Raw genomic sequence first — 13223 nt, forward strand, 5'->3', positions numbered from 1 at the left:
ACACACCTTACTCTACCTTCCCCCCCTTTTTTTAGCCTACCTAAGAGGGGCTGAGATGTGATGATTTTCCCTCCATTGTGTCAGTTTCAAAAATTTGCACCTCAGGGCCACCATATCAACCGTCAGAAAACACTCATTAGTTGATAAATAACAACCTTACATGAAATACAACATACCTGCTGACCACGGAGGCCAAAGACCACCTGGGGTCATGAGGTCCCACGTGGACAGCACTTATAAGATAAGTGATCCATCCATGTAATCCTCCACTACAACAACAAGAAGACCAACATACAGTTGGGTCTCTATTTTTTTGGGCAATATTGTGCTAAGTTAGAAAGAGATGTATCTTAGTGTAATTAGTAGATTTGTTGAAGTGGATTGATTTTACACATAAAAGTCAGTTTACTCATAAACATTACAACTAAGTCTGTAAAAAACAGTTGTACAGGTGCTTTGACTCTGAACTCTGAAGAAACAACCTTGATTACAGTATGTCAACACTACGTCAGACTAACTGTACGAAACAAAGAGCAAACAGTCAGTGTCATGGTCATTTCAGTTTGGGCTCGGAGACCACAATTGAAAAAAACCTGTATTACAAAATAGGGGCACAGAATTGGAAAGACAATGAGTTGCATTATGTGTTGAGTCTGTATCATGTAGGATCCTGAGTTTTTACGGACTAAAAGTCAGGATATCTTGGCCTATGCTGCCCAGATTCTGATGATTATTTTAAATCTCTCTCTTGCACCTTAGTTTAGAAACAGAAACTTGACATAGGCTAAGGAGTTTCTGGGTGACAGGACTGTAAATAATAATAATAATACAGCTTTTAAATAAGAATTACTATTGGTGAAAAAAGTGCAAAGAGGAGGCTGATATGCTCATTCTTTATTGATTAAAAATAATCAAGAGAAACATGCTTTGAACTCCAAAACGATCAAAAATAGAGCAAATGAAAGAAATGAAAAACTGAAAACAGGAGGAAAATTCAAATATATTACAGCCTTGATGATTTATTGCCTGGGCAAAAGTGGTTTTGCCGGTCATCTGTTCAGTTGCTACAGCTCTGTTTAACTACATGTAAGCAGGACAGAAGAAGTTGAGAAAGGATGAGAACAAAGCCATTAGATCTTCAACTCTGTTAGAAGCAGGGCTCAATCTACACACACACACACACACACACACACACACACACACACACACACACACACACACACACACGCACACACACATTTCTCTCAGCGTTCATACACACCTATCCTGTCCTTGTCTGCTGTCAGCTGCAGACTATGCCAGGAGAATGGCACCAAATACTGCAGTTTAAAAACTTCGAGTAACATGGGGTCGCTGACTTTGTCGCTCCCCCCTTTGAGGAGAACACAGGGTCGACACACCTGTATATCTTTATTTCAGGTACAGTATCTTCACATGTAACAAGAACTACATTTCAAAGACACTGAAAATCTGAATCTAAACCTTGACATTATGTCAAAAAAGAAAAAAAAAAAGAAAAAGAAAACAGTTGGTCATTTTCAATTTAAGGCTAGCGTAAAATTTAACATGTTTAAAGTCAAAATACAAAGATTTCCTCTTTAACATTTTATCTGCAAGCACAAAAATGCATTTCATTCAATATGGCATCTGGAGGGTTATGACATTATCACATCACCAAATTAAACAGTAAAACCTGCTGGCGCTTCAGATCTACACATTAAAGCAGAGTGTTAAATGAACCTCCCACTGCGAGATGCACATTCATCATCAAACCATGTCAATAATGCACATAAACATCCAGAACGTGGCTGAAAGGATGTGACATCTGCGCTGATGACGGCTTTTATCCCCATCTGAACCAAGATACATTTCTAAATCTTTTCAAAATGTCTACAATCACAGCTGAGCTTTCCAACAGTGAAGGATGTAAAAATCCTCATTTCAGCTGTTTAAAAAAAAATGTTCTTGCAAGTGACAAAACAGATGTATAACTTCAGATGTGGGTTTAAATAACTTCTGTAAACAGCCTCCGCTTGTTATTATTAAGAGCGGGAGACAAATTTGCTGTTACTAATTTGAGGAAATTTAAGGTGGACAGGCGTTAAGCAGTGCATCAGGACAGCTGTGGCTCCTCATGAAAAACATATTCTCAAAGGCAAAAAGTGAAAAGCTGAATTCTTTTTTTTTTATGAGGAAAGGTAAATGACATACAGTAAAGTGACAGTATGTCCTGCAAAACGAGAGAATTCAAAGCCAAATTTGCAGTGTTGTCTTCCTTCACGCAGCGCTACAACCCACAATCGTGTCATAGGACAGAAAAAAGGCCAAGAGTGAAACACCCAGTATAAAAACAAATCAAAGCCAAATGTAATTATTTACATACTAGAAGTTAAATCAAGTACTTATGTTTCATCCACATAAAACAAATATGCACTTAAGTCTTTTTTTTTTTTTTTTTTTTTTTTAAGAATTTGAGAAACTGATTCCAAATAGACACAAACTAATAACAGACACATCTGCTCATAAAACACACGTGGTTTCAGCTGTTCTAAAACTTTTTACAACTATTTCATATTTAATAGGACAATTTGAAAGTCAATAGTATCTTGCACTCCTCTTCCTTAATCATGTCGCTTTTATAACACAGCCGATAAGTTGAATTTTAAATCACTTTAAGTATTGGTCAATCTACATACATGTGTAATGTTTCAGAACCAGCCTCTCATTTACAGTATCTCTATCATAAGGAGACTTTCCTCTCTAACGTTGCTGCTGGTATCGACACTTAAAAAGGATAAGTCTGGTAATATTCTATATTTTTTTTTTATTATTATCAACAAATCCTGTCAACATCTGTGTTAGAGGGCTTCATTGTTGTCCAAAAACTTTTAAAACCGCATCAGTGAGTTACACAGTTGTACTGACTGTTCCTTCATTACAATAATATTGGCACTATAGCGTCACAGTGTCGAAGATACTCACCAAATTGGTATTAATCTGCAGCTAAAAGTAGTCCCCCAGTAAATTTCACACCTGTTTGTTAAAAAACAGGAACAAATGGGCCTGGAGCTGAGAGAGAGATTTGTTGAAACTAGCAAAAAATGCATACTAACAATAGCCCTATCCTTTAGAGGTTGTTATTGTTGGGAGAGTTCACATCATTCTGGAAAATTAATTTGTATTTGGCCACCTGAGAGGTGTATCACATCACATCAGCATATATCTGTGTGAAAACGGTTTAGCTCAAGTAAAGAAGTGCATCTTGCAAGTTCTGATTCTAGTTGGCTTCGTAAGCTCCTTCAGAGTAGAGTAAAAAGTTTGACATTAGCAACTGAAACCACATTTGTACATTTCAGACAACATAATGCTCCATACTGTAACTGGGGACCTCCCCAAAACGTGCATTCAGTAGTTCTGATGAATATAAGGCATTGTTATACTTATCAGGATTCAAGGGCGTTAGTTCAGATTGTGCAAATGCATCATATATTAGAGAGAAAAAAAAAAGAACAGAATGAGGGAGACCAGGATGTTCAATGAAAACTGTTTGTTGTAGATACTTGCATCCTTCTACATATACACTGTAAACTTTTTTTGAGTGATCCTTACATTGTACGTTCTGATACTTCAGCCGACCACCTAATTCATTCAAGGTGGCGTTGTATGATCCTATGGTTGACCAAACGGTACTGTTTTCTTTGGCAGTAGTGGTTTCTTTACAGCCATAGAAAGAAAAAAAAATGCATTAAACTATTTTTTTTTATTATTTTCACATTTTTTAGGCAAGTCACGGTCCCAGGTAGAACAACAGTTTAACTAATGCTGAGCTGAGCAAAGCCCATCAATTTGACGTCATCTGGTATTTCAGATCCCTCAATTCCAGAAGCCTGCAAACACAATAATATCCAGTGAGCAAAACTAGTTGGTATAACAGAAAAAAGTTCATGTACAGCGACCACACACTGTCACAATCTACAGATGGGCTGTTTGAAGACTTTTTGTAAATGTGAAACTATCCTTTAAGGTACTGCATCACTTCCCTCAACTACAAAATGTGACTAGCGGGTTGAGAGATTTTACTGTTCAATTAGATTAACCTTTGTGCTAGCAGTACAACAAAGATTATAGCTGTATATTTGGTTCTTGCCTGAGATCGCAAATATTGTCAGCAGTTTAACATGCTGACAAAATTTGATTATTTAGGACAAGACAAAAACATATGAGCAAGGGAGGTGGGGAGTGATCTGCACCAGTAACAGATTAATTCTGATACATTTTAGTGAGTTTAACTTCAGAGAAATGTCTAAAAATATCTACAGTAGTTCTGTAAGTTGGACAGTTGATCATAAATAGAGGATATTTCTCCTTTAGCTGAGGGTTCTGGTATAGACAAAGATATACTACTCAGAAGATTAAGGAAGGATGATACATTTAGATTTAACAAGCATGAATCTGAAGACATCTATATCAATGCTTTCTTAATAAAAATACTAGAGTTTATACAGATGAAGGTGTAGCACTCACCAGTTTGAAAGTGACATTTTTATTGGCTTGAGGCTCATCAACTATTTTCTGCAAATTTGCAGCAACTGAAAAGAAAAGAGATGTTTCAGTCCGATGAAAACAACAATGTGTGTGTGTGTATGTTCAGAAAGAAAAAAGTTGGGCTTTTTAAGCACATGATCAACAATTTTTAACCCTCAGGTGAGGAAAAGAAGAATACAGTGGAGTGATTTTATCACTGACCTATTACTAAGTCCCTCCCATCCACTAGGCCTGCTGACACCAGCTCCTGGGAAACACCATCTGCTGTGTCTGAAAAGACGGCATAAGAGACAGACTGTGACAGGTGCACCAAAACTGTTTATTTTCTAAAAAGGAAATATTAACAGAGTTTATATTAATGGTGTTTACTGAACGGTGTGCTCAGCACATACCGTTCTTAAAACAGATATTTAACCTAATTTCTCTGGGTTTTCAAGAGTGCAGGACTCAGTGTGCTTTTTCATTTGGGTTGAAGCATTGAAGGAAGTTTTAAAAAAACATGAGATATAAATTGTCGGCTTCTTTTACTGATCACCCAAAATGTGACATCCTCAGCAAGAAGCCTTAAGCTCAGGACATTTTTTAAAGAAATTGGTGACACCAGCATACAGAGGTTGGATTGTGACTGATGAAACAGTTTTTCCACTTACCTCTCCCTGGCATGAATTCAAAGCGGATGTCGTTTAGCTCCTTCTTTGAATTTCTGAAAAGATGAAGAAGAGAGAAACTACATCAGAGGCATAAAACTGAAATGGCAGTATATGTAACACAACAAAGATCAAAACAGTGGAACATAGTCAGAAAAATCACCTCTTGGTTAACTGATTTTTAAGTGGTGATGTGGAAACATACCTTAACCTTAATACCAAACTAATGGGAGCCTTAACATCGCCTGAGGCAGCTGGAACCTGTTGAAACACAAATAAAGACATTTATTTTAAGTAGAATGAAAGCTTTAAAAATAACTAGTAAGGCGTCCTGGTGGCCTAATGGTTAAGGCGCATACCATATAACCACAACATCCACAGTTCCCACGGCCCCTTGTTGCATGTCACACTCCTCTCTCTCTTCCCCTGTTTCCTGTCTCACTACACTGACTCTCAAATAAAGGCATAACGCCAAAAAAAAAGATCTTTCCAGCAATAAAAGAATAATTAGCATATCTACAGGAGTAGAAGGACAGATATGAGACAAAGCTAGGTGTGACTGACCTGTGTGAGAACAGCAGCAGCGGCACCAGCAGCAGCAGCAGGTACGCCTGGTGTGGGAGATGCAGCCTGGGATGCGGATTGAGTGTTGACTGGTGTGGGCTGCAGTGGAACCTGGCCTGCAGCCTGAGGTAGTTCTGCCTGACCTGCGACAGGAGGCTGGAGTTGACTACTTAAAGGCTCAGGAGTCTGGAAAACCTGAAGGAGAAATTTCATAAAAAACCCTGCTCATCCTCTCATATCAGTGTTCAACTGGCTTGTGTAGCTTATGAAAGACTTACTAAGTGAACAAACTGACAGTGTTGTACAGATCTGATACACAGCTCAACAAAAATCAGTTTGTAGTTTGACAAAATAATCTTAAATCAAGGTCCCCTTACTACATTAACTCCAGTCAGACTTTGAAGGCTAAAACCATAAAGTATGTTTGATAAATTACATAAAAATAGCTATTTTAGATTAGAAGAAGAGGAAGAAAAAAGCTGTCAAACTCACCTCTGAATTCTGTGATCCCTCCTTCACTCTTGGTGACTGTTAACAGATAAAAACAAGATAACGCTCAGAGGATTTCCTGTAAGTGCCTTCAGCAAAGCAAAAAAAACCAAACAAACAAAAAAAAACAAAACACCAGCATGTATAGATGCAAAGAACACATAGAAAGCGAGAGAGGGGAAACGGATTAAAAGGGCTCACTCGTTTACTTTTCTCATTCAGCTGATTTATCATCATCTCCTTTCAGGTGGTTAAAGTATTACCATTACAGTGGGAACAAATATGTCACATGCTAATAATACTGAACTTATTGATATTCAGTGAGATGATGGTAGAGATTTGAGATTTTGCTGCACTGTGTCTACAGAAGTATCTATGTGGTTGTATTTTAAGCAATATTGCAAAAAATTTAGCATTAACTGTTTTATAGCAATATTGGGTTTACGGGATTTTTGAATCAATGAGATGAATGCCGTCATTTGTCGGGTGTTTAATTCGCTTGATTAGCTAAAAAAACAGACATTCTCATCTGGTTACTTTATCCATTAACAGTTTTGCACTTATCAGAAAATGTACTATGTCACTATACTGTATGTAATGATATAAAGTTACATACACTGTGATAGAACTTTTTAACTATATCGCCCACTTTGGTAATTGAGTTGTATGTAAACGAGTGAAAATATGCATTTGGTAACGCTTTATTTTACACGTCCCTTAATTTTATACTGATTTCCTGGAAATTTACTGAGTAAATTGCAGGTATTTAAACGTTCATTTTTAGAACATTTTACAGAGAGAGTGATGCAATTTGGTACAAATTATAAGAAAAAACAGAAAAAGTGTGAAGTTGGTTGAGTTGGTCAGTGCCCATTCATTATATCTGGGTTCCAAAATTCTTTTTACTGTGTAATTTTGTGTGTCAAATGATATATTTGCATATTAGGTTTTTTTCAATAACTTCCTAAAACTAGTTATGTCATTTGGTATTATAAGAGAAATGTGCTCATTAGAGTTTTTAAGAAACTAATATGCTAATATGGAGTTTGAAACATAAATACTACACACTGAGAACTAAATATTTTCTGTAGAATTGTTAAGGATGTAATTTAATAAGAATTTTTGCAAATTAGCAATTATGTATGCATCCGTATATAATGAATTGGCAGTTTCCAACTAAACTAACTTAAAACTTTTTTGAATGAACCGCTAAATACCTACAAATTACTAATGCAATTACTAATTTCTAGGAAATTAGTATAAAATTAAAGGACATTGTAAAATAAAACGTTACCACACATTATAAAGTTTGATTTCTCCTTTTAGTTTTAGCTCTGAAAGGCTTAGAAGCAGCGTAGGTCAGAAGGAAGTCACACTGTTATATGGTTAAAAACTGCTTGGCTGTGAAAGGAAAAACAAACAAGCAAAAAAAGTCCAAACCGACTCCCAGAAACGTAGAATCAGACAAAAACCTTGCAGGGCCCAAATGAAGCCAAACTGACTTGACTGAGAGGACAGTGATGTGGCGTCTGGACAGATGTCAGAAATCTCATCAACTCAGGAGTCTGTTATCTGATTCAGACAAAGTGACTGTTCAGGCTGTTACTGAGGAGACTATATTAATCCTTACAGCACAGACAGATATGACACAGTTACAGTATGTGGAAAAAAGACTTAGCCGGACCCCAATGTATAAAATTATTGATCTTTAGCATAAAAAAACATGCATTGTTTAATCTACTGAGAATCATTTCACCCATAGAGTCAGTGTGAGCATTTAAAGTTCGGTTTGCCGACATGTCGCCAATAACAAAGCAGCATAAAAGCAACTGAGATCAAATTTGAATTTCTTGATGATCATTAGTGCTCTCATTGAAGATCATTTACAGGGTTGATAAGTAATTTGCCCTGTATTGATTAAATGTGATTTGATTGGTCAGTATAAATAAAAAGTAATTTAGAAAGAGAAACGGAAATACAGATGGCTTCCAGGAAAGGTAACTCTCACTCCTTTGAATAAATAATGCTCTCTTTTACTTGGTAACAAAGAGCCAATGTCCCCTATATTCATTTTAAATTATGAACTTTTAAACAGCCACCAGGAATTGGGTGGTACAGTATCTGCCACTTCCCCATTGTCTAAATTTTATAAAACAAATATATTGCTGAAAATTTGCTTTTGCGTGTAATGGAAATATCTTAATCATATAAATCTTAACTGGCACAAACTACCCTAAAATCTCTGCAATACTTTGGAGAAAACAACTGATTTGGTTCCTTCATGACACAAAGTATCTCCTTGTTTAAGAAGACACTCAAAGTAACTCACTGACTAATGGGTTCTGACGAGGTTAACTTGTGGGTCAAATTCCACTCACATTCTGTGGCATGCTCAGACCTCAGCTTAGAGATGATGATGTGAACTTTTCCTCTAAACAAGCCTGTTGTATAACTTTGTCTGGTAATTACTAGTTGTCGTCCGATAGGTTAGTGTAAAGTTATATAACGGCAGAACAGTCGCTACTATCTGGAGGATAAGAGCTTATCTGTGCACCTATTTACTATGGCAAAATGAAGTTCCGACAAAGACCATAAAATGGGTATTTAACCATCTGTCAAGATAGGCCTGATATACTTTTGTATCTGAGTGCTTGTACCCTGTATCCACAGGCTTTTCCTAACACATGTGCACAACCCTCACTCTCACGACCAAGGTTATCTGCTCTTTTCTCCACCTTCTCGTCACCCTACAAGGCCTTTCCTGCCCTCTCTGGCTGTCACGTGCTCCCTGGCTAACATGTGCAGCGAGAGTCCTTCCTTGTTAGGGGAATGCCATCTGTATTGTGGAGGCAAGTGAACAACCCTGGACGCAGGCAGCTCGAGTGGGAGGGAGAAGCGCACTTGTCGCCTGGGGGCGCCAACAGGCTTCACCTGCTGCTCCTTGGCCATCAGACAGAACATACACACATACGGGAGACTCAGTGGAGAGACAGTGGACAAACATGCTACTGCACAGACATGAGAGTGACAATTTAAACAGTGTACAGAGATTAAAAGACAAAGACAACTGGAGCATAACTTCAGTGTTAATGTGTATATGAAAGATAAACAACTTGTGGATTCATCTCACCCTTAAGGCAGCAACAGCTGCTTTGCCTTCTTCACTTTCTTCATCCAGCTCATCATCACTCCACTCCCATTCGCCGTCCTCCGTTTTATGCAGCCGACCACTGGAACCTGGCACTCGACGTACCTGACGTGCACAAAGCAGAGCTCATCTTGTTATTTTATTTTTTTTAGATATAACCAAAACTGCAGTATTTGATTGCATATACAGTAAGTCTTTGTTGACCTACCCTTTTCGACCTCTCTGTTATTGTGGGCGCTCTCTGAAGTAACTTCTCATGTAAATATTCATGGGTCTGTCAGAAGAGGAAAGAAATGAAGGGTGTCAAAATTCTACAAAGTGTCTACAAAGTCTCTTCAGGTTAATTTCTTGGACTCAAGGATGTCTTATATGATTCTAAAATTGAAATGGAACACATAATATACTTTACTTTACACACAGTAATCCTACTGTAAATATGATTTTTTTTCTTCAAATGGCAGATACTCCATTTAAGCTCTTGTTCCCAGTGCATTTTTGAAGATTTAACATATAGCTATTTAAATCCCCCCTGCAGACTCACACACACAAAGTTCTGATATATGTTCTAAAAAAAATAACGAAGCCTGCCCTCTGCTGTTAACACAGAGTATTGCGGTTCTTGTCCCAGGGTCATGTCCAGCAAACCAACCAGGTTGTATTGGGCCTGTGTAACATGCTGAGCCAGCACTCTCGTTGTTCCAGTTGCTAGGGCACTGGGCAGCCGGAGGCTGGAGTTAGACTGCTTATCCCTGCCTTTGTTAGAAACAGCTCTGCATGGCCAATAACGTGAGGAATGCTGCAATGACCTCAGCTTGGGTCGGACACACGGACAAGTCGAGCCAAGTAAGAAGTAGCCTGACTCACGCAAACACCTCAGGGAGAGAGACATTATTGGTTTATTCTTATTTCTTGATGCATTATTTTTTCGTCTTCTCTCTTCCATAAACCCTTCTTCGGTCAATTCAAAACCTCTAGAGCTAAAAAAACCAATCTATGCTCATAAAATGCAGCTTAATTTTAGACAGAAGCCAAAGTAAGGCCATTCAGACACAATCACTGCTGTAGGCGCAGACCTTTACTCATCAATAAGCTCAACCAATGTCTGAAACAGGGATGCTGATGACTCATGGTGTGACTGATTAAGTCTCAGGCCCAGAGGGAGCTCAAACACCTACCTTTGCTTTCTGAAAGAATTTATGCTTCAACAACTCCGAGGATGTTGGCCTGAAAAACAGCAGAATGACGATGAATTAGTTCTGTTCATCTGACTGTAACAGCTGTGATACTCCCAATGATGTTTACAAATTATTGTAGTCAGGGCAATAAAAGTAGTTACATGCTGAGTTGCTTAACATGTTCTAGGCAGTGTAAATCAGTTCCACTAAGTGTAAATTGACTGTCTACAGCTGCACACATCACATGCTTTTTAAATTTAATTAGCACATAATTAGCACAGTGCAGATGTGTTTAATTAAATATACCTACTGGAAGCCACTGTGTGGCATTATGTGTGGTATGAAACTTTATGTAAAGGCTTTACTATAAACACCTTTTCTCCGGGTCCTTCTGTAGACACAGGGAGATCATCTTTCTGAAGGATTTTCCATATTTCTTTACCATCTCCTTGTCTGTGATTCCAGTCTCCAGGGTCGGAGGGTCATTCTGCAGCGTCAGCATCAAGACCTGAACACACCAGAAACACTTTGACTCAAATATCATAAGGGCACAAAACCTCAGAAGTTGTACTTAGAGCGAATCAGACGACCTGATTTTGCATTTGTTCTATGTCATTAACTTAACATTTTTAGGTAACTCAGATTGTTCCTCAGTGTTCTCACCTTCATTGGCGGGTACTTGTGATAAGGTGCGGCCCCTGTAGCGAGCTCAATGGCTGTGATCCCAAAACTCCAAATATCTGCTTTGAAATCATAACCCCTCACCTGTGGAAGCAGAAATCATATTCAGCTTTTACTGAAAGTTAAAGTGATGCAGTCACTTATCTAAAACATGACAAAAATGAGGCTCACTATTGCAGTAAAAAAAGCAAAAAAGCCAGCAAGTTCTTAGGATGTGAAAGGGGCTCATTTGCAATTTCCCACAGTGTATTTCTAATGTTGATGCAAGAGCCTTTTCATCGTTTTAAATCACACATAATCAGCTAGTTCAAGCCCCAGCCATGTGTTTACTGATATCAGAGATGACAAGTTGTAGCTGCAGGTGTAGGATTTATTAAAAAGTGCCAGTATTCAGTAAAATAAACCTAATGCATATGAAAAATCTGCTCTGAATGTGTGTTTTTGCCTGCTGTGAGCTGATGAGATTAATAATTTGTGTTTGGAGAGTTTTCTGTTGCTATGGTTACCACCTGGCGTCATGCCAAAGAGGACAGACCTGCTCCATGACCTCTGGGGCCATCCAGCACGGTGTTCCCACAAACGTCTTGCGCACTTTATTTCGAGTCATGTCACCACCTGTGGCTAGAAAGGCACTGACACCAAAGTCTGACAGAAGGGAAAGGAGAAAAAAAAATGATACAATGAGACCCGAAGCAGTAAGTCAATAATGGTAATGTCAAGAAAGTTAATTTTCTTCTGCCTAACAGGCCTCCTGCAGTTTAATACACTAAGATGTTGGAACAGAGTCAGCTGTCTAACAGGGGCAAATGAGGTGGCAGTAGAGGTGAGGGAAGTTTTAAACATCTTCACACCTAATCTGGGTCACTAGTGACAAGCACTGTAAGGCGGTAGCGAGTTGCCTTCTGGCCAAATACCTGCAATTTGCACTGAACCGTCATCCCCGAGAAGAATGTTTCCAGCCTTGAGATCTCTGTAAGAAATCGAGAGAGAAGAATTTGCGCGTTAAACAAATACCTTTCACAAGGAGCTGTCAAAGAAAAGGTGACTGAAATAGCTCAGGCAGATTGAACGGTGAACACATTAAAAGACATTGTAAAACAGGTAGAAATTAATTTAATAATTATTGCTGTAAAAGTATATACAGTTATTGTGGTGACAACCTGAAGGCTCCATACACTTTTTGAGACAGATAAGAAATTGGATAAGGCTTTAAAATTAGAAGCTATACATGGCTGTTGATGATCACCCAATTTAATTATATCACTGATTTAATGTCAGCTTAGAGTCTCTTCTATACTCGACTCCTGACTTGTATCTCAATAAAACTTGGGATTTTATACATCTCGGTACACCAAATAGCCTCAAAACTTTAATCTTTCCGGCACCTCTGTGTTTTTTAAGGCGTTAACAGAGACACACACAGTCTGTAGTTAATTTGTTCATCCTTGTTCGGCCTCCCCTGGTGGTGATAAGAGGATTCAGCAGGGACAGCTGTCTGGCTGCCTGTCTGCCTCCGTGCTCGTGCGTGCGCTCGTGTGCACTCGCACACAACTGCACGGACTGCCACACAGAATGAATACCGTCATCTCACCAGCCAGACAGAGTTGTCATAGCAACAGACTTTCAGAGATAAAGTCGAAGGGTCGAGTGAAAAGGCGAAGAAATAAATTTTAAAAGTAAGGATGGCAACAGTGTCACAGAGGACAACAGTCAGCTCTTTCTGCTGTCCAGCCTTTTAGAAAGGGAATGTACATTTTAAAGAGAATGATGGCTAAAGAGGCTTTGACGGGACAAAGAACACCAAAGTGGTCCGACCCCAGAACATCTTCAGCCTTTAACAACTTCCAACAGATTTGGTTAACACAAATGACCCCGAGACACCTCCTAAAACGATAATGACAGGCAGACAAATGATTCAGATGAGACAGTCTCAAAACCTGAGCAGTTCCCCCTGCTACCAGATGGGGGCACTGG

General features: G+C 38.6%; 1 protein-coding gene across 1 annotated transcript in view; it reads right to left on the reverse strand.

Moving 5' to 3' along the window:
* Window positions 1–1357: 1357 nt before the first annotated feature.
* Window positions 1358–13223, reverse strand: part of oxsr1b (oxidative stress responsive kinase 1b) — a 38834-nt gene continuing 26968 nt past the window's right edge. Inside the window, exons 5-18 of the mRNA XM_042399274.1 lie at window positions 12164–12219; window positions 11785–11894; window positions 11232–11333; window positions 10943–11076; window positions 10569–10617; window positions 9602–9667; window positions 9376–9498; window positions 6249–6284; window positions 5757–5951; window positions 5398–5453; window positions 5196–5248; window positions 4747–4815; window positions 4525–4589; window positions 1358–3887 (exon numbers count right to left, since the gene is read on the reverse strand). Coding sequence (XP_042255208.1) covers window positions 3813–3887; window positions 4525–4589; window positions 4747–4815; window positions 5196–5248; window positions 5398–5453; window positions 5757–5951; window positions 6249–6284; window positions 9376–9498; window positions 9602–9667; window positions 10569–10617; window positions 10943–11076; window positions 11232–11333; window positions 11785–11894; window positions 12164–12219 — 1189 coding nt within the window. The 3' untranslated portion in view covers window positions 1358–3812. The remainder of the gene's footprint in view (window positions 3888–4524; window positions 4590–4746; window positions 4816–5195; window positions 5249–5397; window positions 5454–5756; window positions 5952–6248; window positions 6285–9375; window positions 9499–9601; window positions 9668–10568; window positions 10618–10942; window positions 11077–11231; window positions 11334–11784; window positions 11895–12163; window positions 12220–13223) is intronic.

The sequence above is a fragment of the Thunnus maccoyii genome, chromosome 21, assembly GCF_910596095.1.
Source record: "Thunnus maccoyii chromosome 21, fThuMac1.1, whole genome shotgun sequence".
Classification (NCBI taxonomy): Eukaryota; Metazoa; Chordata; class Actinopteri; order Scombriformes; family Scombridae; genus Thunnus; species Thunnus maccoyii.